This window comes from Thalassophryne amazonica, chromosome 1 (genome assembly GCF_902500255.1).
Source record: "Thalassophryne amazonica chromosome 1, fThaAma1.1, whole genome shotgun sequence".
In the NCBI taxonomy this organism is placed as follows: Eukaryota; Metazoa; Chordata; class Actinopteri; order Batrachoidiformes; family Batrachoididae; genus Thalassophryne; species Thalassophryne amazonica.
In genome coordinates this window covers 5511579-5536259 of record NC_047103.1, presented here as the reverse complement: position 1 = coordinate 5536259, position 24681 = coordinate 5511579, and the positions used below count along the sequence as shown (strand labels likewise).

The 24681-nt window shown below is 43.8% G+C and overlaps 1 protein-coding gene and 1 long non-coding RNA gene across 7 annotated transcripts in view; one reads left to right on the top strand and one right to left on the bottom strand.

Moving 5' to 3' along the window:
* Positions 1–24473, bottom strand: part of tnikb (TRAF2 and NCK interacting kinase b) — a 92474-nt gene extending 68001 nt beyond the window's left edge. For 5 of the 6 annotated variants that reach the window (XM_034187564.1, XM_034187418.1, XM_034187634.1 and 2 more), the window contains exons 1-5: positions 24132–24472; positions 17229–17294; positions 3022–3078; positions 2313–2438; positions 1892–2002 (exon numbers count right to left, since the gene is read on the bottom strand). In XM_034187564.1, the coding sequence (XP_034043455.1) occupies positions 1892–2002; positions 2313–2438; positions 3022–3078; positions 17229–17294; positions 24132–24239 (468 nt within the window). In that variant the 5' untranslated portion in view covers positions 24240–24472. Of the gene's footprint in view, positions 1–1891; positions 2003–2312; positions 2439–3021; positions 3079–17228; positions 17295–24131 lie in introns of all 6 variants that reach the window. The other variant, XM_034187349.1, reaches the window with a different exon arrangement.
* On the top strand, positions 853–17008 carry LOC117526221. The gene is made up of 4 exons (XR_004565243.1): positions 853–976; positions 4370–4372; positions 16627–16632; positions 16998–17008. It is a non-coding gene; the product is annotated as an uncharacterized LOC117526221 (long non-coding RNA).
* Positions 24474–24681: the final 208 nt, after the last annotated feature.

Genomic DNA, 24681 nt, shown 5'->3' with positions numbered 1-24681 from the left:
ACTCATCATCATAGGCATGATGGAAATTAGGAGCAAGTAGCTTGGATTTTGCTTGTTTGTCACTTTCTTTCGTCACTGACGCTTGTAATTAAAATGCACCACAAAAGGCGTTTCTCAAAGATCCAACACAACATCAGCAAAACACGTAATAATCTCTTAAATATAACTTTACTGCAAAAAAAATTAAAAGGAGATGTATCAAAGAGAAATATGAGTAACTAGAGCACCACACTTGTAGAGTGCAAACCTCTGCCAACACTGGTTTCCAATTCCACAAATTTCTACCTTGAAAAATGTTTTCAAGGTCAAACTCCTGTTAGAAGTGACTTTTCATGAGCTAAAATACAAAATATAGATCAAAAAGGCTTTTCGATGTTAAAATTATGTATCTGCTAAATCCACAATCCAGATCAGATGAGGATCAAACTTAGTCTGTTCACTGAGAGTGTCAGTTTGCACCTCATTGACACAAATGAGACTTACTGAGGCACTTTTGAGTGAGATTTAATGCAAAATGTACATCAAATGGGCTTTTCAATATTAAATTCAAATGTCCACAAAATCCAAAATCCGGATCAGATCCAGATCAAACTTGGTCAGGTGAATAGTGAGTGACAGTCTGCACCTCACATTCAAACATGAGAGTGATTGGGGCGCGTTTGATTAAGATATAATGTAAAATGTACATTAAATAGCTCAGCTGGCGAGCCGTCTTGTGACCGAAGGGTTGGCGGTTCAATGTGTGGATGTGCGAGTGAATGAATAATGCAACTTGGAAATTACTTTGGGTGTCTTGAAAAGTGCTCCATAAATCCAAGTGGGTTTTCAATGTTAAATTTAAAAGGCCACAAAATCTGTAATGCAGATCAGATCCAGATCAAACTTTGTCCGTCCATAAAGGAAACCATCCTACAGAATGTTGTCAAATATGAATGAAATTCAATCTTTTTTGACAGAGTTATGCATTTTTGAAAATGTGTTTATTTTACAAGATTCTTCCTCTTTCTTTCTTTCATTTTATTTTAAAACATGTTAAAATCAGCATTTTTTTCCCCCAAAAGTACATTTATAAATCATGCATGTTTCAAAAAGGAGTAGGATGAAGCTTAAGCTTATCAAGCCCTACCCCTAATTTACATGTAGTCATATGGTATGTGAAAGGACATTTAAATATAATAAGAAAACAGCATTAGTTTGATTACATTGTACATGTAATAATTAAATTACATTACTCATTTTTATATGCATCTAAAATTAATTTTTTATATTCTTTTTTGAATTGCTGGATGTTTTTACTTTGCTTAATATTTTCAGGCAAGCTATTCCAGAGCTTCACTCCACTGACTGTTACACTAAAACTCCTACGTGTTGTTCTTACACACTTTGTTTTCAAGTTCAATTTTCCTCTTAGATTATATTTCCCATCTCTATCAGAAAACATTTTTTGTATGTGCACTGGAAGTAACCTATTCCTTGCTCTAAAAAGTATTTGAGCAGTTCTAAAATTGATCAAATCAGCAAATTTTAGAACTTTTGACTCCAAGAATAAGCTGTGAGTGTGATCTCTGTAACGTTTGTTATTTACAACTCATATCACTTTTTTTTTGCAGAATAGTTAATGGCTGAATGTTGAATTCCTGACTTTGACCTGACTATCAGGATATGAATCCTCTGTAAATATTTCATAACGATATATGAAAAGTTGTGGGTAACGAGAAGAACAAATGCAAGAACACTTGAAATAAGAAGATCAGATTTAGGTATCCCTCAGGGTTTTGTCCAGGGTTCTCTTTTCATTTGTAACATCGTAAAGTGTGTGTTTTTTTTTTTTTTTTTTTTTAAGTTAAAAGATGCTGTAAGCTTTATTTTAATTTTGTTTAGTTCTCCTCACCCTGAGGATCTCTCTGCAGATGTAGGCAATCCACTCCTCCTTCAGGGAATTCCCTTTGGTGTTTTTTATCAGATCCGTCACTGATCCAGCTCCACAGAACTCCATCACCAGCTGCACACATACAAAAACAGGCGATCAAACCTCATCTCATACTTCATGTCCTCATTTCTTTTTATTTCTTTTTTGTTTCAAAGGATGAAATAAAGTGCAGGAAGGACCCACGTTTAACTTCAACCCACTGACGTTTAGGAATAAACATTTTTCTCATGCGAAAAATGCAGCATGTTTGTGGAGGCATCACAAGAAAATCTAAAGCACTGAGTGTCTCAGCTGTTTAAAAGCAAGGAGAAAAGCAATGTGATTGGCTAACAGGCCATCACCGTAGCTGCAAGACCCCCCAGCCACACACCCACACACATACCCAGAGCTGGTCGTCCATTCCTGGAGGGTTTTTCTTGATGAAGGCGCCGTAGTAGGTCGCAATGTTCCTGTGATGGCTGTACTTCTTCAGCATGTTGATCTCAGCTTTAATCTCCTCCTCCTCATCCTGAAGAACACAAATAAACACGGCGTCTTCACCGAGGGCTAAGGAGAAGACCGGCCCGTGACCACCGCCCACTCACAGTCTGATCATTCTGGAATTTAACTTCATCCAAAGACACATGGTTTCTGACTCGTCTCAGACCTGGACTGTTCTCTATTCAGGGATTCACCAGATTACAAATAAACAAACACGAGCATCTCATCACACTTCTCCTCTGCTCCTTTTGCTGCTTTGTCTATCCATCCGTCAATCATTCATCCATCTATCATCCAACATATGTCCATACATCATTCATCCATCAATCCATCATCCACTCATTAATCTAGGCATTATCAATCTATCAGCTTTCTTCCATAATCTGCTCATCTATCATTCATCTATAAACTACCATCCATCAATCATCCATCCATCCATCCAATCATGCATCATACATCTACCATCTATCCATTAATCCACCAATCATCAATCTCTCAGCTTCTTTCCATCATCTGTTCATGTATCAACCACCTAACCCTAACCCCCCCCCCCCCCCCCCCCCCCCCACACACACACACACACAGAACACAGGTTGCGGTGTGTTACTCACTCCGGTGACGTCCATGACCTTGATGGCAGCGAGCTGGCCTGTTTTGACATGACGACCCTGAAAAACAGAGAAACGAGTCAGAACCCGAGTCCGTCCTGCAGGACTGCAGACTCTCATCCCTCCAACGACGCCAACCTTCAGAATAAATCAGCGTGACGCTTAAAAGAGCACATTCCTGTCCATCAGAACTTTAAAATACAAATCACACCAATTTAATTTCTCACCAGATGAACCCCGAGTGCTTTCTGCCCAACGTCACATTGTTACAGACTGTGGTTTCATTTTTCACTGCACCTGCAAGTCCTGCACCTCTACAGAAACAACACAATGAAGATAAACCTAAAACGACTTTCATCCAAGAAAACACAGTTATTATGTCAAATAACACAAAATATGGATAAATAATGGATAAAAAAATAAATAAATTCTGTGTTCTCTTCTCTCTGCTCCGGTCTGCAGTTTAATCAAAAAATTACTGGATTTTTGTCACCTGATTGTTGGAGTCAGCCGAACCATTTTATGCCTCAGTTACACTCAGAACACAGATTTTTATTTACTTTTTTTATATATATAAAAAACAGGGTTTCACTCAAGCAAACAAATTTTTGGTGACATTTTAAATGATTCTGATGATGTAATATTTTAACCTTAGCTTTAGTCATTTTTTTATGACAGATGTGTTTGATGCCAATGATTAGTTCGAGGACCATGGGAAATTTGAGAATCCAGGTCAAGTTCTGTCTTGACCAGGGATTCAAACCAGAATGTTTTCCCCCAGTCAGATTCATTACTTCAGCACTTCCAATTCACAGTTCCACCTCAAAGGTATCGTTCCGGAACCAGCGAGATCCAAAGGAAATAACGGTTAATGACATTCCATCTAAGGGAGAGTGTGCATCACAATATATGTATTTTGGACACAACAAAAATGTTGATTATCAGCTATAACTGACTAATGTCGCAGTAACAAGCTAGGCTATGCTGGGCGCATCATTAGCTGAATTGTAGTTAACATCAAACGCTGATGAAGTTGAACATTTATAAGCTAAACGGCACAATATTTACACTGTACAGGGAGGCCACGCCCACATTTCAATCTGACCTTCAAAGACATACGCAGCGTTCAGAGGCAACAGGAAGTGACCTCAGCATCAAATTATTGCTGGTATTAAATATTTTAATTTGTAATAAACAACAACAAAAAACATTATTAACCAGTTAACACTTTTTTAAAGTTTGTGTTTTAATTATTTACTTTTTTTTTATGTAAAAATGATCAACAGATGAATAGGTGATGATAGTGATTGGTCTGGAAGAGTCAAACATGGAGGTGAAATTCAATAATAAGTCAGTTTAAGGCAGCGCAGGAAGACCTCGTCCCCGCAGACACCAGCTGAAAGCTTCAAAGTAAACGGACGTCAAACCCGACTTGACTGATCTCAGTGCAGCTGTGACAGCGAGGACGTGGAAACACCCCCCCCACCCCCAAACTTCCTCCTGGTAACCTAGCAACAGGCCTGCCAGGTTGTTTTGTGGGTTGAAAGAGGCAAAGTGATGGCGAGCGTGCATGTGTGTGTGTGCGCGGCCGTTAGGAGGCCATGATATTTCACACTCTGGGTCACGAGCACGCGTGAGCAGCTTGGATTCGTGCCCTCGTCCACACGCCATCTTGGTTACTGCGTGTTGCATCAGACGCTGAACGTACCTGACAGACCGAAACCGTCGGACAGCTTCTGGTTGCCACCCCCCGCCCGTGTCTCTCGCCCTGTCCTGTCATTGGTTGTGTAACTCTCTGTCTCGCCGCAGTGTCTCCCTCGCCGTCATGTCCCGGCTTGCAGCGGCGGCGGTTGTGTGACGGCAGGGAGACGAGCAGATGGAGGAAAGTTGGAGGCCATAACAAGGACAGACAGAAAATCTGACAGTTAGCGTCATTGGAAACCTTAATTTATGCTCCGAACTCTGCACAGCGTCTCCACGGTGACCCAAGTCACTGTGAAAATTAGCTGAAGGGTTGTTGGATCAAATCCCAGCTCCTCCTGTCTGGGTGTCAGTGTGTCCTTGAATGTAGCACTTAAGCTAACTGGGTGTAAACGTTGTGGTATATTAAAGAGTACTTATCACATTTTTAAAAAAATATTATTTTAGGTCATGTGATCGTCAATGATGATGAAAACATGAATTCATACAAACACAACTGATGCAAATAAGTTCAAAAAACATTAGCTAGTGATGTAAAATTTAATTTATAACATTATGCTCTAATATAAAATGTTCCAAAAACACACTGATATGCAGTAATAGAGCTCTTGACATTAATGGTAGTTATCCACCAGGTGGCGACATTGCTCCACTGCTGTGTGGGACACGACCGCGATCATTCTGTTGTACGACGTTACAGACAGGATAAGATCAGTTAGTACACAAACGTTCCCTTCACATAATTTCTTTACTACGGTATTTGAGAACTGACTAGGCTAGCTAAACATCAAACACCGTAGCCCAGGCTATGCAATGGTCCGCTAAGTCAGTTAGCTTGGTGAGTTAGCATAGAGATAGCTCCAAAAGGAACCAGTTGAAGTTGTTTACTACCAAGTGAGTATATTCTCCTAATATGAGGTGATTACGTAATATCAAGAACCAAATTAGTGATTTTACAAATAATGATGTCCGACGCCACTGGAAGCGTAGCATACTGGAATCACTCATATGTGACAAATATCTCTGAAACAAGTGAGCAGATTTTTACCAACTGTGGTTGGAATATTCTGTGAGTCTCGACAATCAACTCCTGGAGCGTACCAGTCAAAAATCAAGGTCATCAAAAATACAGTCTAATTACGACACACTAATTTTCAAACATATCACCAGATCCGTTACGGCTATAGAGACGTCACATTAAGCTAATATCAATCAGAAAATTGATATTAGAAGATCTTCATTTAGCCTGGAAAAAGAGTCTGTTGCTCTATAAAAAAGCCCTCCGTAAAGCTAAGACATCTTTCTACTCATCACTAATTGAAGGAAATAAGAACAACCCCAGGTTTCTTTTCAGCACTGTAGCCAGGCTGACAAAGAGTCAGAGCTCTATTGAGCTGAGTATTCCATTAACTTTAACTAGTAATGACTTCATGACTTTCTTTGCTAACAAAATTTTAACTATTAGAGAAAAAATTACTCATAACCATCCCAAAGACGTATCGTTATCTTTGGCTGCTTTCAGTGATGCCGGTATTTGGTTAGACTCTTTCTCTCAGATTGTTCTGTCTGAGTTATTTTCATTAGTTACTTCATCCAAACCATCAAGATGTTTATTAGACCCCATTCCTACCAGGCTGCTCAAGGAAGCCCTACCATTATTTAATGCTTCGATCTTAAATATGATCAATCTATCTTTATTAGTTGGCTATGTACCACAGGCTTTTAAGGTGGCAGTAATTAAACCATTACTTAAAAAGTCATCACTTGACCCAGCTATCTTAGCTAATTATAGGCCAATCTCCAACCTTCCTTTTCTCTCAAAAATTCTTGAAAGGGTAGTTGTAAAACAGCTAACTGATCATCTGCAGAGGAATGGTCTATTTGAAGAGTTTCAGTCAGGTTTTAGAATTCATCATAGTACAGAAACAGCATTAGTGAAGGTTACAAATGATCTTCTTATGGCCTTGGACAGTGGACTCATCTCTGTGCTTGTTCTGTTAGACCTCAGTGCTGCTTTTGATACTGTTGACCATAAAATTTTATTACAGAGATTAGAGCATGCCATAGGTATTAAAGGCACTGCGCTGTGGTGGTTTGAATCATATTTATCTAATAGATTACAATTTGTTCATGTAAATGGGGAGTCTTCTTCACAGACTAAGGTTAATTATGGAGTTCCACAAGGTTCTGTGCTAGGACCAATTTTATTCACTTAATACATGTTTCCCTTAGGCAGTATTATTAGACGGCATTGCTTAAATTTTCATTGTTACGCAGATGATACCCAGCTTTATCTATCCATGAAGCCAGAGGACACACACCAATTAGCTAAACTGCAGGATTGTCTTACAGACATAAAGACATGGATGACCTCTAATTTCCTGCTTTTAAACTCAGATAAAACTGAAGTTATTGTACTTGGCCCCACAAATCTTAGAAACATGGTGTCTAACCAGATCCTTACTCTGGATGGCATTACCCTGACCTCTAGTAATACTGTGATAAATCTTGGAGTCATTTTTGATCAGGATATGTCATTCAATGCGCATATTAAACAAATATGTAGGACTGCTTTTTTGCATTTGCGCAATATCTCTAAAATTAGGTCTTGTCTCAGAGTGATGCTGAAAACTAATTCATGCATTTATTTCCTCTAGGCTGGACTATTGTAATTCATTATTATCAGGTTGTCCTAAAAGTTCCCTAAAAAGCCTTCAGTTAATTCAAAATGCTGCAGCTAGAGTACTGACGGGGACTAGAAGGAGAGAGCATATCTCACCCATATTGGCCTCTCTTCACTGGCTTCCTGTTAATTCTAGAATAGAATTTAAAATTCTTCTTCTTACTTATAAGGTTTTGAATAATCAGGTCCCATCTTATCTTAGGGACCTCGTAGTACCATATCACCCCAATAGAGCGCTTCGCTCTCAGACTGCAGGCTTACTTGTAGTTCCTAGGGTTTGTAAGAGTAGAATGGGAGGCAGAGCCTTCAGCTTTCAGGCTCCTCTCCTGTGGAACCAGCTCCCAATTCAGATCAGGGAGACAGACACCCTCTCTACTTTTAAGATTAGGCTTAAAACTTTCCTTTTTGCTAAAGCTTATAGTTAGGGCTGGATCAGGTGACCCTGAACCATCCCTTAGTTATGCTGCTATAGACGTAGACTGCTGGGGGGTTCCCATGATGCACTGTTTCTTTCTCTTTTTGCTCTGTATGCACCACTCTGCATTTAATCATTAGTGATTGATCTCTGCTCCCCTCCACAGCATGTCTTTTTTCTGGTTCTCTCCCTCAGCCCCAACCAGTCCTAGCAGAAGACTGCCCCTCCCTGAGCCTGGTTCTGCTGGAGGTTTCTTCCTGTTAAAAGGGAGTTTTTCCTTCCCACTGTAGCCAAGTGCTTGCTCACAGGGGGTCGTTTTGACCGTTGGGGTTTTCCGTAATTATTGTATGGCCTTGCCTTACAATATAAAGCGCCTTGGGGCAACTGTTTGTTGTGATTTGGCGCTATATAAAAAATTGATTGATTGATTGATTGATTGAGAAAATAACTTTTCATCAAATGTTTGAGTCATGTTATGATAGCATGTCCCTAAATAAATAGCACAGTATTATAATTGTGATTACAGTAGCCAGTAGGGGGTGCTGTGGAGTAAGTAGACTTCACTAATAGAAGTCGAATAGGTGAGTCCTTTACAGTACAGGGCCTGAGGCCCGTTGGTGCCGATGCTCATCTCCAGATTCCGTAAAGTTAATCAGATGAGAGTCTGCGACTCCCCATGGACAGGACATCAGTCTGATGCAGGTCCCTTCTCCAGCCAAGGCCGGGACCCGTTTACTGGTGGGTGGACTGAGACCATGAAGATTAAGTGTCTTGCCCGAGGACACAGACAGGTAGTATTAGTGGGATTCAAACCCAGTATATGTTGGCAGACCAGACCTCAAGACCAAAAACACGGTATAACTACAGGCTGTAGAGGTCTTGGGTTTCAGCCTTGTGGTTAGATCACCGGGCTCCCATACTAGCGATAGTAACTTTGAGCCCAGCGAGCGAGACACACCTTATGCCCCGCCCCTCTGACGTCTTTTGTTGACCTTGTGTAGGAGTCGCTGGAAGTTCAGGAACAACTTGTGACTTCACCAAACTTCCAGCTACGTGCATTTATTTAGGCTGCGCGGATTGCTAATTCCTAGTATGACCGAACAAAACAATACGCACATTTGCAAGTGCGCCACATCGCCTGGTGGAAGACATCCAATGCTATGTGCTAGCTCTGTGTCTTATTTACCCTCTGAATATCTATAATTCCAGACAGCACCTCCCAGCTGGTCAGAAATGATAGTGCAAGTCTCATTTTCAAAAAAGTGTTAAAATATTTGCAACATTGTTACCTCCGTCAAGGAGGTTATGTTTTCGGTTGCGTTTGTTTGTTTGTCTGTCTGTCAGCAGGATAACTCAAAAAGGTTTGAACGGATTTTGATGAAATTTTGTGGAGTGGTTGGAAATGACAAGAGGAACAAGTGATTAAATTTTAGTGGTGATCTGGATCACGATCCGGATCACGATGCTAACGTGTTAGCATGTCTATGACATTTTCAATGTTAAAAGTTAGCATTAAGCAGTTGCAGCTGTCATCACGTTCGGGTGCATTTGTTTTCAAATTGTAACATTTCTTAAATTTATTTTTGTTGAAATTTTGTGGAGTGGTTGGAAATGACAAGAAGAACAAGTGATTAAATTTTAGTGGTGATCTGGATCACGATCCGGATCCCGATGCTAATGCGTTAGCATGTTTATGGCATTTTCAATGTTAAAAGTTAGCATTAAGCAGTTGCAGCTGTCATCACGTTCGGGTGCATTTGTTTTCAAATTGTAATATTTCTTAAATGTATTTTTGTTTATATATTGATAATCTAATGATTATTATATACAATTTTAGAGAAAGAGACAAAAAGAAATAGATCACTGTGCCAAGGAGGGAATCTCTTTAGGGTCAGTGACCCTATGGCCTTGTTTAGAGAAGTGTTTCATAAATGTTAAAAAATTCATATATTTGCAGTTTAGTTGAATAATAAATTGAATTTTGTCTCTTATTTGTTTTTGTCTATAAGCACATGCAATATCAATATCAGTGCTCAGATGACAGTAGCTTCTGGGAAAGGTGCAAGTTGCAATAAACTGTGATGCCAAGCGCTAAGGATACATGCTATATCCAGTCACAGCAGATGAAACTTTTTTTACTACTGAGCAAACATCATTGTTAGACTTTTTTAGGTTCAATGATTCCACGGCTTGTAGATGTTATGGTGTCAGTGACCCCATGGCCTTGGCAGAGGTTTGCACTCTCTGAGTGCTTCTAGTTAAAAATGGAATTGCACAACACAAAGAGACAAGCACTTCCCGCTACATGAGTGAACGACAAGTTAAAGCCTGCAGGAGGTTTGGCTCCACCCACCTGGAGGTACTGTGCAGAAACACGCTCTTGGTAATCGTCACTGTAGAGTATCTCTGCATCAGCATTAGCTAGAATTGGGCGTCATTTTACACCAGAGACAGCAAACGAGCACGTGTGTTTATTCACACTCTGCAACATCGGACGAAGCAGAGGCCCCGCCTACTCATTTAGAGTATTTGGATAAGCAGCTGTGGCCTGTACTGTTCACTGAGCGATCTGGATCAGAATGTGATTGAATAATTCTGTTCTGATCCAGATCGCTCAGTAAACCTGTTTCCTGGAACAAGGCACCAGTTGAAGTCTCTTGGGTGTCAAGCGTCAACAATCCCGCATGATGGTTCAATAAAAGCCGGCCGAGGTGAGAGGGAAAGATACCTGTGTCACAGACCGAATGGTCCTCCCCTAAAAATTGGTCCGCCCTGCCTCCACTGCACATGCGTCATTTCGGAGATGAGCAGCTCGTTTGAGAGAGAGTCTCTTCACCCAAAGTGATCAAAGGGAATAATGTGATTATTAACCATCAGATGATGAAGTAAAACCTCTTAAATCATTCTAAAGTCAGTTTTAAGCAGAAACAAGGCGATATTCCGTGACACTTTGAAATGACAGACAACCAGTCAACGCAACAGCTAACAGCCCGTGTAGCCGCGTCGCTCTGATCGCTTCCTGCGTCTTTTATGATGAAATACTGAATTTACAACCCCAGTTCCAATGAAGTTGGGATGTTGCGTAAAATGTAAATAAAAACAGGATACAATGATTTTCAAATCCTCTTCAACCTATATTCAATTGAATACACCGCAAAGACAAGATATTTAATGTTCAAACTGATAAACTTTATTGTTTTTGTGCAAATATTTGCTCATTTTGAAATGGATGTCTGCAACACATTTCAAAAAAGCTGGCACAGTGGTATGTTTACCACTGTGTTACAGTAACTGTGAGTGTCATGATTGGGTATAAAAGGAGCATCTCCAAAAGTCTCAGCCATTCACAAGCAAAGATGGGGTGAGGATTACCAATTTGTGAACAACTACATGAAAAAATAGTCCAACAGTTTAAGAACAATATTTCTCTGTGTTCAATTGCAAGGAATTGAGGGATTCCATCATCTACAGTCCATAATATAATCAGAAAATTCAGAGAATCTGGAGAACTTTCTACACGTAAGCGGCAAGGCCGGAAACCAACATTGAATGCCCGTGACCTTCGATCCCTCAGGTGGCACTGCATTAAAAACCGACATCATTGTGTAAAGGATCTTACCGCATGGGCTCAGGAACACTTCAGAAAACCATTGTCAGTTAACACAGTTCGTCACTACATCTACAAGTGCAAGTTAAAACTCTACCATGCAAAGTGAAAGCCAAACATCAACAATGCCATCCAATGCCATCCAGAAACGCTGCCCCCTTCTCTGGGCCTGAGCTCATTTGAAATGGACAGACGCAAAGTGGAAAAGTGTGCTGTGGTCTGATGAGTCCACATTTCAAATTGTTTTTGGAAATCATGGACGTCATGTCCTCCAGACAAAAGAGGAAAAAGACCATCCAGATTGTTACCAGAGCAAAGTTCAAAAGCCAGCATCTGTGATGGTATGGGGGTGTGTTAGTGCCCATGGCATGGACAACTTACACATCTGTGATGGCACCATCAATGCTGAAAGGTACATCCAGGTTTTGGAGCAACACATGCTGCCATCCAAGCAACGTCTTTTTCAGGGACGTCCCTGCTTATTTCAGCAACACAATGTCAAGCCACATTCTGCACGTGTTACAACAGCGTGGCTTCATAGTAAAAGAGTGCAGGTACTAGACTGGCCTGCCTGCAGTCCAGACCTGTCACCCATTGAAAATGTGTGGTGCATTATGAAGTACAAAATACCACAACTGAGACCCCGGACTGTTGAACAGCTGAAGTTGTACATCAAGCAAGAATGGGAAAGAATTCCACCTACAAAGCTTCAACAATTAGTGTCCTCAGTTCCCAAACGCTTATTGAGTGTTGTTAGAAGGAAAGGTGATGTAACACAGTGGGAAACATACCACTGTCCCAGCTTTTTTGAAATGTGTTGCAGACATCCATTTCAAAATGAGCAAATATTTGCACAAAAACAATAAAGTTTATCAGTCTGAACATTAAATATCTTGTCTTTGTGGTGGATTCAATTGAATATAGGTTTTACACAACGTCCCAACTTCATTGGAATTGGGGTTGTAGGTGTAAATGATTGTTGTACAAAAGCTTCAGATATCCGTCGCTGAGACAGATGATGACTGGAGACAGTTTGAAGCAGAAACGAGGTGATAATCAGTGAACCGCGGCTGATGATGCATGTGCAGTGAAGGCAGGGTGGACTGATTTTTAGGGGGGACCGCTCGGTCGGCGACACCGGCTCTTTGTTTCAGCACCGTACTGACAGAGAATCCAGACAAAGAAATGAAGCTAAAGGAGGCGGCAGAGTGAGAACACACGGTGGAGGATCAGGAGGAAGGAGCCTGGAGGCATAAAAACACGTCAGGTCCGGGCAGGTAGTTCAGACGAGCTTCACATTCCACAGCGGAACACAAGACCGAACACATCAGAGGAAAACATCTTCCAGCTGCACCGACTCAAACCCAAAGAATAAGAACCGCAGTCAGACTTCATCACACACGAGTCTGATTACTACAAACGTTCTGTAGTAAGGGTTACAAAATAAAGTGAGTTTATGCTGCGTTCAATGGTAACTGGGAACTCTGAGTTTTTGTTTACCACGGTCACCAATGTGCTTACTCCCGGGCTGGTTAAGGCCTTAACCAGAGGTCACCGACCCTGCTGCTGGAGGTCACCGACCTGCATGTTTTCCACGTTTACCTGCTTCAAATACACCTGATTAGTCAAGTATGCTGTTTCCAAGCTCCTGATTGGCTGAGCACACCCGGCTGAGTAGATTAGGCCCATTAGAAAAAAATTGTTTCTGGTAACCCGACCTTATTTCACACACAAAACTCTATACATTGTGCCGCAAAATAAAACAAAAAGAACGGGGGGTGACAGGTACAAACCTACAGTCTTACCCTTCATTTGAAGGCTACATTCCCAAAATAAACTTCCAGACTCTGTAAATCCTGTTCACACCAACAATCCAGAGTGTCACAAAAGAAACAGGAGGAAACTTTGGGATTCATAATGTGATTCATAATGTGATTCGTAACTCCATCTGTAATCAGGTTTCGACCACCTGATCACACAACAAGTGGAACAACAGTTTGGCGTGTCGCATACAAACAGTTGCTGCTCATCTTAACAGTTTTACCACCAACACCAGGGGGCAGCACTGCACACAGGTAAGAAGCACAAACTGAAAACCGTTTTACCCGTTAGCCTAGCATAGCACATGATGATGGTTTTCACACATGGATAGTATACCGCAAAATAAAGCAGTAATGACCAGGTCAGATCAGGTCTGGGACCATAAACCAGTGCAAAAAGTTCTCCAGTACGTGGGTCCTGCATGGTGACCATCCAGACATCCAAACGGTCTACTCCCACCTCGCCATAGCAGCCATGTATCTGCTGCAGCCTGGTGAAAGGTGAGCGTGTGCTTGTCCAAGTCTCCGGTCACGGTGGTCCTCGACACTGAGGCACCTGCATCATGTCCAAACAAACGCATCATGTCTGATGTTCCCTCACAAATGTCAGTGATCCTCCTCATCTGAGCCTCACTAAGTAACCATTCGTTTGACACAAAGTCACTCCAGCCGGACCCAAAGATCCTCCACAGAGACCTGGGACCAAAGACATCCAGTCCTTAACTTAGGTCACTGGATAGAGTCCAAATCTCAGGAAGCACCAGGATCGTAAAGACTTGGACCTCCATCCTCAGCATCACCAAACATCTCCAGGTGATGCTGAAAGTCTAAACTTCAAGCTCTTCTGTCTACTCAATTATGTTCTTGTGATTCAAGCTCGTTACCAATCAGCTTCTTTTTCACACACACCAAAGACGGCGCAGTGTTCAGAATCGGCGCATCAAAAAGTCTAATATTACGTAGAATTAATTCCTCAGATATAAAAACAGACTTCCTTGTGGTTCCAGTCTATCTGGTTTCAGGTCTGGTCCAAGTTTCAAACATTTTAACCTTAAATTCTTCAGTCCAAAAAGACATCCTGAAGGACAGGTTTTACGGGTCGCGCTAATGAGACGCCCCAAGTTCACAGGTGAGTCTCCTCCTCAGGTAACGGTTCACGTAAGTTCCAGGTCCAACCAGTTCTGATGGATGCTGACTTACAGCTTTACAAGTTCCACCAGTTTCCTAACTAGGTGAGGTTTCAGCACCCTCCAGTTCCCTCTGAGGTTTTGAAATTGCACTCTGCGTATGAGGACTGAAACTGTCAATATGACAAGTGTAAAGGTTCTCCCAGTTTTGTGACAAGCAGAGGCCGGTCTGAAAATGGACCCACCAGACTCTGATCTGAAACAGGATTCCACTGAAACTGATCTAGGCATGAAAAGCCCTGGTCCCACAGAATAATGAAAGATGAATAATGAGCCACGCAGCATGTTTTCTTTGCTACCAGAGGGTTTCTTCAACTATGGTGGGAGTTTCATGGCTCTGAGTGGCTCTTAGAGACATTATCTTCAGTTAACGAGGCTCCTCTCTGAGCGTGGTGCTAATTTTAAGAAGTTCAAAATTTAGCAACAACAGTGAGGCGCAGTTTGTGTACGAGGTACCACGACGACTTAGAAGCATGTGTGTGGTGCTTACGTGCTAAAAGCTCATTATCCCTGCGCCTGGCAGCTACGCAGGACCTGAGAGGCTGTTTTTGGAGCGGCTGCCTTCTTGCGCACTCAATCCCACCTGCTCTGTGTGCTGGACGGTGTATATAAAATAACTATTTTGTAGCGGATTAATCATTTTCTGCCAAACCTTGGATGCTGAAAACACCTCTTATCACGACTGGAATCACAGAGGACTGTTTCATCTGGATGTTTTTTTTTCCCTCTCTTTCTTGCTCCATGTGGAATGTATTTTGAACAGCTTAAGGTAACTATTTTTAATGTTTTTATAGATTGATAAAACAGTTCCTAGCTGTAAAAGTATGTCTATGGTTGATTTAATATCTTGTTAATGGATCACATGAGCTCCGCTGTGTGTGCGCACTGATGCAGTGACTCATCACGCTCCAAAGGAGCATTTAGACAGAATGCCAGCTCACAAAAGAGTGATTTTTCAGTCAATAATGGATGAACACAAAGTTAAAATTTGGATGACTGTGTGAAAGTGGCTGTGTGTTTAAAGCCGCGGAAGAAATAACTCCAGTGAAGCCGCTAAAAGCAGAGCAGAGCTGTGCACCAACACAGAAGGAGAGCGCACAAAAGAGCAATTTTGAAGATATAACACAAAGTTAAAAGTTGTAGCATTGTGACTTGTAAGCTGCGGAAGAAATAAAGAAACATATATATATTTGAAAGTGATCCACAGGTGTATATAATTAAAGCGGCCACCTCATTCTGTATGCAGAATGGCACCGCGCACGAAAGAGCAATTTTGCAGAAATAAACGGACGAACATAAAGTTTAAAGTGGGATCACGGTCTGTGTGTTTAAAGCCACAGAAGAAATAAAGCCAGCGAGCCGCGGAGCCGGCGAGCCGCGGAGCCAGCGAGGAGCACAGAGGCGGCTGTCCAGGAACCTTTTTTTCGGTTCTAGCTGGTCTGGTGCATTACAGGTGGACAGCAGCCTGGCGCACAGCGCACAACCGCGGGACTGTACTGGAGCTCCTATTTTTGGACTGCATTTAAAAAATGTGACATCTTTAAATGCTGCTGTGAATTGAAAACCCACACTTTAAAGGGACCAGGTGTGGGAGGGCTGGAGGTTTGAACCAAACCCATCATCCCTAAACGTGCGCCAACATTGCGTTATCATGGCGCTATCACGGCGCTACGTGGCTTAGCGTGGCTGATGCGAGCCATTTGAGGCTCTAATGACAGGTCGGTCATGGCTCACTAGAGGCTGCTACGTGGCACATGCGGGGTACAGAGGTGCACCTTCATAGTGGATACATGATGGATGAAAATGTGGGTCATTCTTCGAATAATCGCTGACACACCCACGCGTGGCTCATTATTCATAGCTTATTATTCGGTGGGACCCAGGCTTTAGATGAAGACAGCAGGACGAGATTTACAGCGACAAAGTCACTTGCTTAATATGACCGTTAAACCGTAAACTGAGTCACAGATGAATCCCATCCAGGAAAAACTCAGACTGGTTACGCCACAAAAGGTCACAGGTTTGATTCATCAGCGCTGTAAACCCCACCCCCTGACCCAAAGTACCTCTCCAAAACAGCTTGAGATTTTGGAAAAAAAAACTTGCACAACTGACATTTTTTTATCTTATAAATAAAACTTGGATGTATGTGGGTACGTATATCCATCTACGACTGGCCTACTGCTAAGCAACAGTTCAGTGTTTAGTGTGTCTGTATTTGAAGGGCGGGGTGAGTAGATGTCATGGTTACTGTTGTTAGGGAATCATAGGTGGATGCACAAATCAAGTCTGGGATCATGTGCTGGGGCTTCACTTTGATGCATCAACAACAACACAGGACCATCCTGGGCCCTGGATGTCAACCACCCAGGCAGACAACTGGCCCATCGCTAAATCTCTAAAATAACATCCCCTTTGTCTTCTCTTTGGATTTACTGCAATTCCTGATGGAATATTTCTGTCCAGGATCCTGCTACTCGCTGATGAGCTGGAGATGTGGAAACAGCTGACACTGGAAACGTAACAACAACTTATCTGAGAACAACTGAGAACATGTTGGATGAAGGATAAAGGAAATGTTTCTGCTCTGCAGGACCAAATCAAAGCAGATTTGCTTCAGGACGTTCTAGTATGGATTCAGAGTTTACAGTTTCTGCAGCCAACAGTCTTTTATAAGCCAATGGGGATGAATGTGGCCACACTGCCGCCATACTGGGAAGGTACAAAGGACCACATGGACTCATGAAATCTTTGGATCAGATCACCTGTTTCACAAAAAACATTTAGATGGATTTACCTTATAGACCTGCCCGTAGGTGCCATTACCGACCAGTTCCACCAGCTCAAAGATACCCGCCGGGTCCTGGGAGAGAGAGAGAGAGAGAGAGAGAGAGAGAGAGAGAGAGAGAGAGAGAGAGAGAGAGAGAGAGATTTTGTAGATGTGTAAAGTCAGAGTGATTGACAGCACCTGCTGACCCGCCCCTCATAACCGACACAAACACGACCTCGGCTCTTTGATTTTTTTGTCAGTTCCACAGCAGAAAAACTGTGCCAGAAAAACTGATTGAGATCTTTAAGCATGTGTGTATCCCCGTGTCTGAGCACACATGTGCTGATCTGCCTTCCTGTGCTTTTGTGTGTACGTGTGCACATACAGTAGGTACGCATGTACTTATGTGCACAGGTGTGTGTGTGTCTGTGTACATATGTGCAAACCTGTGTGCGAGTCAGTGTATATGTGTATATATGGGAGGGAGGTGATGGTCTAGTGGTTAAGCGTTGGGCTTCAGACCAGAAGATCGTTGGTTCACATCCCAGCCTGACCGGAAAATCACTGAGGGCCCTTGGGAAAAGTCCTTAATCCTTAAATTACTTCCGGTGTGTAGTGAGCGCCTTGTATGGCAGCAGCCTGACATGGGGGGCGAGTGTGTGTCTCTGTGTGTGTGTGTGTGTCTGTATATGTGTGTGTCTGTGTCTCTGTGAGTGTATGTGTGTGTTGGTATATGTGTCTGTCCGAGTGTCTGTATGTGTGTGTCTGTGTGAGTGTGTGTCTGTGTCTGTATGTGTGTGTGTCTGTGTGACTGTCTGTGTATGTGTGTGTCTGTGTGAGTGTGTGTGTGTCTGTATGTGCCTGTCTGTATGTGTGTGTGTCTGTATATGTGTGTGTCTGTATGTGTGTGTCTGTCTGTATGTGTGTGTCTGTATGTGTGTGTGTCTGTGTGTGTCTGTCTGTATGTGTGTGTCTGTCTGTATGTGTGTGTCTGTATGTGTGTGTGTGTCTGTGTGTGCCTGTCTGTATGTGTGTGTGTCTGTCTGTATGAGTGTGTGTGTCTGTGTGTGCCTGTCTGTATGTGTGTCTGTATATGTGTGTGTCTGTATGTGTGTGTGTCTGTCTGTCTGTATGAGTGTGTGTCTGTATGTGTGTGTGTCTGTGTGTGCCTGTCTGTATGTGTGTGTGTCTGTCTGTATGACTGTGTGTCTGTATGTGTGTGTGTGTCTGTGTGTGCCTGTCTGTATGTGTGACTGTCTGTATGTGTGTGTGTCTGTGTGTGTGTGTCTGTATGTGTGTGTGTCTGAGTGAGTGTGTGTGTGTGTCTGTCTGTCTGTATGAGTGTGTGTCTGTATGTGTGTGTGTCTGAGTGAGTGTGTGTGTGTGTGTGCCTGTCTGTATGTGTGTGTGTCTGTCTGTCTGTATGAGTGTGTGTCTGTGTGTGCCTGTCTGTATGTGTGAGTGTCTGTATGTGTGTGTGTCTGAGTGAGTGTGTGTGTGTGTGCCTGTCTGTATGTGTGTGTGTCTGTATGTGTGAGTGTCTGTATATGTGTGTCTGTATGTGTGTGTCTTGAGTGTGTGTGTGTGTGTGTCTGTCTGTCTGTATGTGTGTGTGTCTGTCTGTATGTGTGTGTGTCTGTCTGTCTGTATGTGTGAGTGTCTGTATGTGTGTGTGTCTGAGTGAGTGTGTGTGTGCCTGTCTGTCTGTATGTGTGTGTGTCTGTCTGTCTGTATGTGTGTCTGTCTGTATGTGTGAGTGTCTGTATGTGTGTGTGTCTGAGTGAGTGTGTGTGTGCCTGTCTGTCTGTATATGTGTGTGTCTGTATGTGTGAGTGTCTGTGTGTCTGTATGAGTGTGTGTCTGTCTGTATTTGTGTGCGTCTTTGAGTCAACGTTCTTCTTTATTGTTGGATGTTTACGTTCTTCTGCTTTGAACCCTCACTGAGACACACCCACTCACCCGCCGGATAACAAGCGCCACTGTTCACACGCGCTCTGTACTTGGGAACCAGCAGGTCAAAGGCCTTTTAATGTCCGGCGGGACAAATCTGGACGTCTTCACTCTGGGGTTGTGGTGCAGGGGTCAAAGAGGTCACAGCTACCAGGACCTGGCAGGATGTGGACCAAGACGGACAACAAGACGGATCACACGTCTTCTCCAGCCCTCGGTGAGGGTGTTCAGGAAACTGGTCAGGACGCACCGCAGCGCATCCCTGTGGACAGTTTCTCAGTTCATGAGACTGGGACGAGATGAGCGGATGGGACGGGGAAACAGTTTATGTCACACGAAAACATTTACCCACAGTTCTGTGTGCTCCATCCCATCCTGGGTGACCTGATTTATAGTCGCCATGGCAGAGAGGAAGGAAGGGACAGAGAGACAGAGACAGACAGACAGGCAGCGAGAGAGAGAGAGAGACAGACAGACAGGCAGCGAGAGAGAGACAGACAGAGAGAGACAGACACACAGTCAGAGACAGACAGACAGGCAGCGAGAGAGAGACAGACAGAGACAGACACACAGTCAAAGACAGACAGACAGGCAGCAAGCGAGAGACAGACAGAGAGAGACAAACAGACACACAGAGACAGACAGACAGACAGGCAGCGAGAGAGAGACAGACAGAGAGAGACAAACAGACACACAGTCAGAGACAGACAGACAGACAGCGAGAGAGAGACAGACAGACAGAGACAAACAGACACACAGAGACAGACAGACAGGCAGCGAGAGAGAGACAGACAGAGAGAGACAGACACACAGTCAGAGACAGAGACAGGCAGCGAGAGACAAACAGACACACAGTCAGAGACAGACAGACAGTGAGAGACAAAGAGACAGAGACAGACAGGCAGCGAGAGAGAGACAAAGAGACAGAGACAGACAGGCAGCGAGAGAGAGACAGACAGAGAGAGACAGACACACAGTCAGAGACAGATAGACAGGCAGCGAGAGAGACAGAGAAAGACAAACAGACACACAGTCAGAGACAGACAGACAGGCAGCGAGAGAGAGACAGACAGAGACAAACAGTCACACAGAGACAGACAGACAGACAGCGAGAGAGAGACAGAGAAAGACAAACAGACACACAGTCAGAGACAGACAGACAGGCAGCGAGAGAGAGACAGACAGAGACAAACAGACACACAGAGACAGACAGACAGACAGCGAGAGAGAGACAGACAGAGACAAACAGACACAGTCAGAGACAGACAGCGAGAGAGAGACAGACAGACAGAGACAAACAGACACATAGTCAGAGACAGACAGACAGCGAGAGAGAGACAGACAGAGAGAGACAAACAGACACACAGTCAGAGACAGACAGACAGAGAGAGACAAACAGACAGCGAGAGACAGACAAAGAGACAAAGAGACAGAGACAGACACAGAGAGAGACAAACACAGAGAGAGAGACAAACAGACACACAGTCAGAGACAGACAGACAGAGAGAGACAAACAGACACACAGTCAGAGACAGACAGACAGAGAGAGACAAACAGACAGCGAGAGACAGACAAAGAGACAAAGAGACAGAGACAGACACAGAGAGAGACAAACACAGAGAGAGAGACAAACAGACACACAGTCAGAGACAGACAGACAGCGAGAGACAGACAAAGAGACAGAGACATACAGACAAAGAGACAGAGACATACAAACAAAGAGACAGAGACAGACAGACCGTGTGTGTTTTATTATTTATCGTTCCAGTGAACTGGAGCTAAAACTTCTGTTAGATTTGAATTTTACATTTTTAATAAAAGTGAATCCGTTGGTTCTGAAACTATAAGTGAGAAAAAAGGGTGATTCTTATATTTACTTTGACTTTTATTTCACTGCAGACGGTTTGAACCAGAGAATATTTCATGTTTTTTGTCCTGGTCAGCTTCATTTCATTTGTTTATTTTCATCCTTTCATCCATTTCACACCTGCAACAACTTCCAAAAAAAACTTTGGACGCTGAAGTGTTTCCCTCTTCATCACGTTGTCGTTCCTTCTCACAGCACTTAAAAGACGTTTTGGTGTCGAGGACACCGAGCAATGAAACGCTTCAGGTGTTATTTTGTCTCATTCTTCCTGCAAAGATGTCTCGGTGTCCAACAGCACGGGGGTGGCGTTGCATTTTTTTTTTTTTTTTTTTTTGAAATTCTCCACACATTCTCTATTGGGATCAGGTCAGGACTGCAGGCAGACCAGTCCAGTACCCATCTCCTCTCCTTCTGCAGCCATGCCTTTATAATGTGTGCAGGATGTGGTTTTGCATTGTCTTGTTGAGACATGCATGGATGCCCATGGGAAAGACAGCGTCTTGAAGGCAGCACATGTTGCTCTAAAGTCTCACTGTACTTTTCTGCATTAATTCTACAACGCAGAGTGCAAATGACCTCTGACAAGGACACGGACACAACCCCGGACAGACCCGGACAGATCCTGACGTCTGGACTTATTGCTGATAACAGTCTGGATGGTCCTTTTCCTCTTTGGTCTTAAGACCACAGCACCCATTTCTTACAAAAAAATTTCTGGAATGCTAACTTGTCTGTCCATAATACATGTTTCCACTACGTGATGTTCCGACCCAGATTGTGCCGCTCCTGGACACCTTTAACGTTAGGCTTATTATTTATTTATTTATTTATTGCTAATTAAAGTTTTAAGCTGCATATTTCAATGTAAACTCTTACCCATGTAGTTATATCATCTATTGATGAATGACTGTTCTTGAAGCAGTGCCGACTGAGGGGTTAGAGGTCACGGGTGTTCAGCTTAGTCCCATACACTTTACACACTGAAATTCCTCCAGATTTCACAAATCATTTCATGATATTTTGCACTGCAGGAGGAGAAATATGCAAATCTCTTCCAATCTTTCTTTGAGAAACATTGTTTTGAAACATTTCAATCATTTTCTCAAACACCTCTTGACCAACTGGAGACCCTCTGTCCACCTTTGTCCCTCAAAGACGCAGCCTTTCATGGATCCTGCTTTTTTTAAAAAATCAAATCATGATTACAATCACCTTTTTGAAATGTTCATTATGACTCATGCTAAACTGCTCCCGTCCCAACAAGTCTGCAGGTCTGAAACGGAGGAATGGACGAACATTAAGACGAGATTTTTCACTCATTTGTCAGATGTCAACTCTCGACTAAAAACCAAATCCAGCTGATGAAGGTGATCAGGGAGAACAGGATTAAAGACTCGTGCACCTGATCCAAACCTGATCCAAAGGTGACCCCGGCACACAGGTCCACATCAACATGTTCAGTCCTCAGAGCTCGTGGACAACTTTGTCCACCAAACCTCACATAACGAAGCCGGCGGGAAAGTGACCTCAACATTCCTTTTTTATCTGAGCACTGTCCACGTTTACTTCCTGACTGAAGTTTGAAGGAACTGTTTGGAACCAAACTGAAACCGAAGCAGCATTTTTCTTTGGAAAGCCGACAGGAAGAATGAAAGCAGAAAACAAACTGAAATGGATTTTGTCCTGTTCCTGTTTTATCCTTCTGTGGTTTGTCTGAATTTCCAAAGAAGACGTTTGTAAATCGATGACTTCATCAAAGTAGAACCAAAAGCAGAAGGAACCTTAAAAAGATTCAGGAACCAGGGGGGTGAATCTTTCAGGAGCTCACGATTCAATTCAAAACCGATTTTCGCTTCAATGGCAGCAAGAAGAAACAGAATCAAAACCAAGACTGTTATTTTAAACATTCAATTTTGACAGTTTTGAATCAAATGTGAATCACTGTAAATCAATCATCCCCCCCCCCAGAAAGGGCTCATCAGCAAACAGGAAGTACAGAAGACTCCGCCCACAGTCGCCAGATGTTTGTTCGTTAATGGATTTTTCGTGTGACGAACACGATGCGTTTCAGTAAACGTTTAGTCATGATAATGTAAGCCTTACGACAACGCTCACGTGTTTACTGCCTCCTGCTGGCCATATGAAGAATATGGTGAATCGTCACATATCCATCTTCGTGTCTAGTGCCACCATCTGATCACTTGGCTGAACAGCACCACAAAAACACATTTCCAATTTCTGCAACTTCATGCAAAAATTTCTCTTATTCCATATAGTGCCACCTTGTGGCTGGTAAGTGGAATTTCACCTGAAACATTAAGCTGCTCTCATTCGGCCCCCTGGTGGTGGTTTGAGTCACGTGGTGACAGGAAGTGAATCAGGTCTGTTTACTCTGGTGTAAACAGGTTTGTCCCGACGCGCACGAGATTTGATTGTTGCTCTGCAGGTAAAACTGATCTGAGAACAGCAGCAGCGGCGCCTGACACACACGCGCACGCGCACGGCTGTCCTTCAGTCTGCAGCTATTTAAACCGTCTTTAGAATTAAAATAAATTAAAATCTGGCCACGTGACCGTTTAACCGACTGCGTCCTGTAACGTAGCGGCGCGTGTGTCACACGCACATTCCTACACTGTCGCGCGCGCGCCCACATCACGAAATGGCGGCACGCGCCGCTCCGACGGTTTATTATTAGTGACGGTTAGCACGCGCGCGCGCTCTGCGCACGGAGGTTTTTCACAAACACTGCGCGATAAACCTGCGTGTGAGCACGCGCGTGTCTGCGCTTTGCCCCACATGCTGCAGAGACATGCAGCCCGTGACGCACGCGGTGCCGGTGCACGCGCGCAGCAGCATCCTCATTACGTCACGTTCCAGTTGTTGAGGACAAAAATATATAAAACACACACATACACGTGCCGGGCGCACGCGCGGTGTTTGCGACCTGATTTTCTGACACGCACGCACATATACACCTCTTCTTGCGCTGCCCGCGCACCATGTGCGGAGCGCAAAAAGAGGCGCATCCTTTCGCTCTGGTGGGGGGGGCACAGGTGCTGACAGCCACACGCACGCGCACAGAAAGCAGTGGGGTTGGGGGGGTGTGGACTCACCCGTAGCGCGGACAGGTCGATCTCATCCAGACTCCGCGCCGGGGAGTCGCTCGCCATGGTTCTCTCTTTGGATCCGGGACTCGAGACGGAACCGTCCTCAAAGACCATCGACCGACAGATGCGGAGCGGCGGACCGGAACCCACAAACACTCCAAACAGCGGCAGATCCACCTCCCACCCGCCCCGAATCCCCCAAGATCCTCTGCGGCTACGCGGCGCTTTCCCGCAGCTCCACGCGCGCTACATGCTGCTCCGCGCGCAGAACCCGCGGGACCCGGAACCTCCAGTCCGGACGGGCGAAGGAGCGCCAGAACCCAGAAACAGCAGCCGAGAACAGACACCGCGAGCCCGAGCAGCAGCGCGCTTCACCGGGAGTGGCCTGGCAGGAGACACGCCCACCACGCAGCGCGCGCGCGCACTCACCCGCACAGCCGTTTACAGGTGTCCGTCTCGCAGATACAGAAGCTCATTAAGGTCAAAACTAAGCGCAGAAAATCAAGCGAGAGCGCGCACCTCCAAAGATCAAAGCATGCGCGCAACGTCATAAATA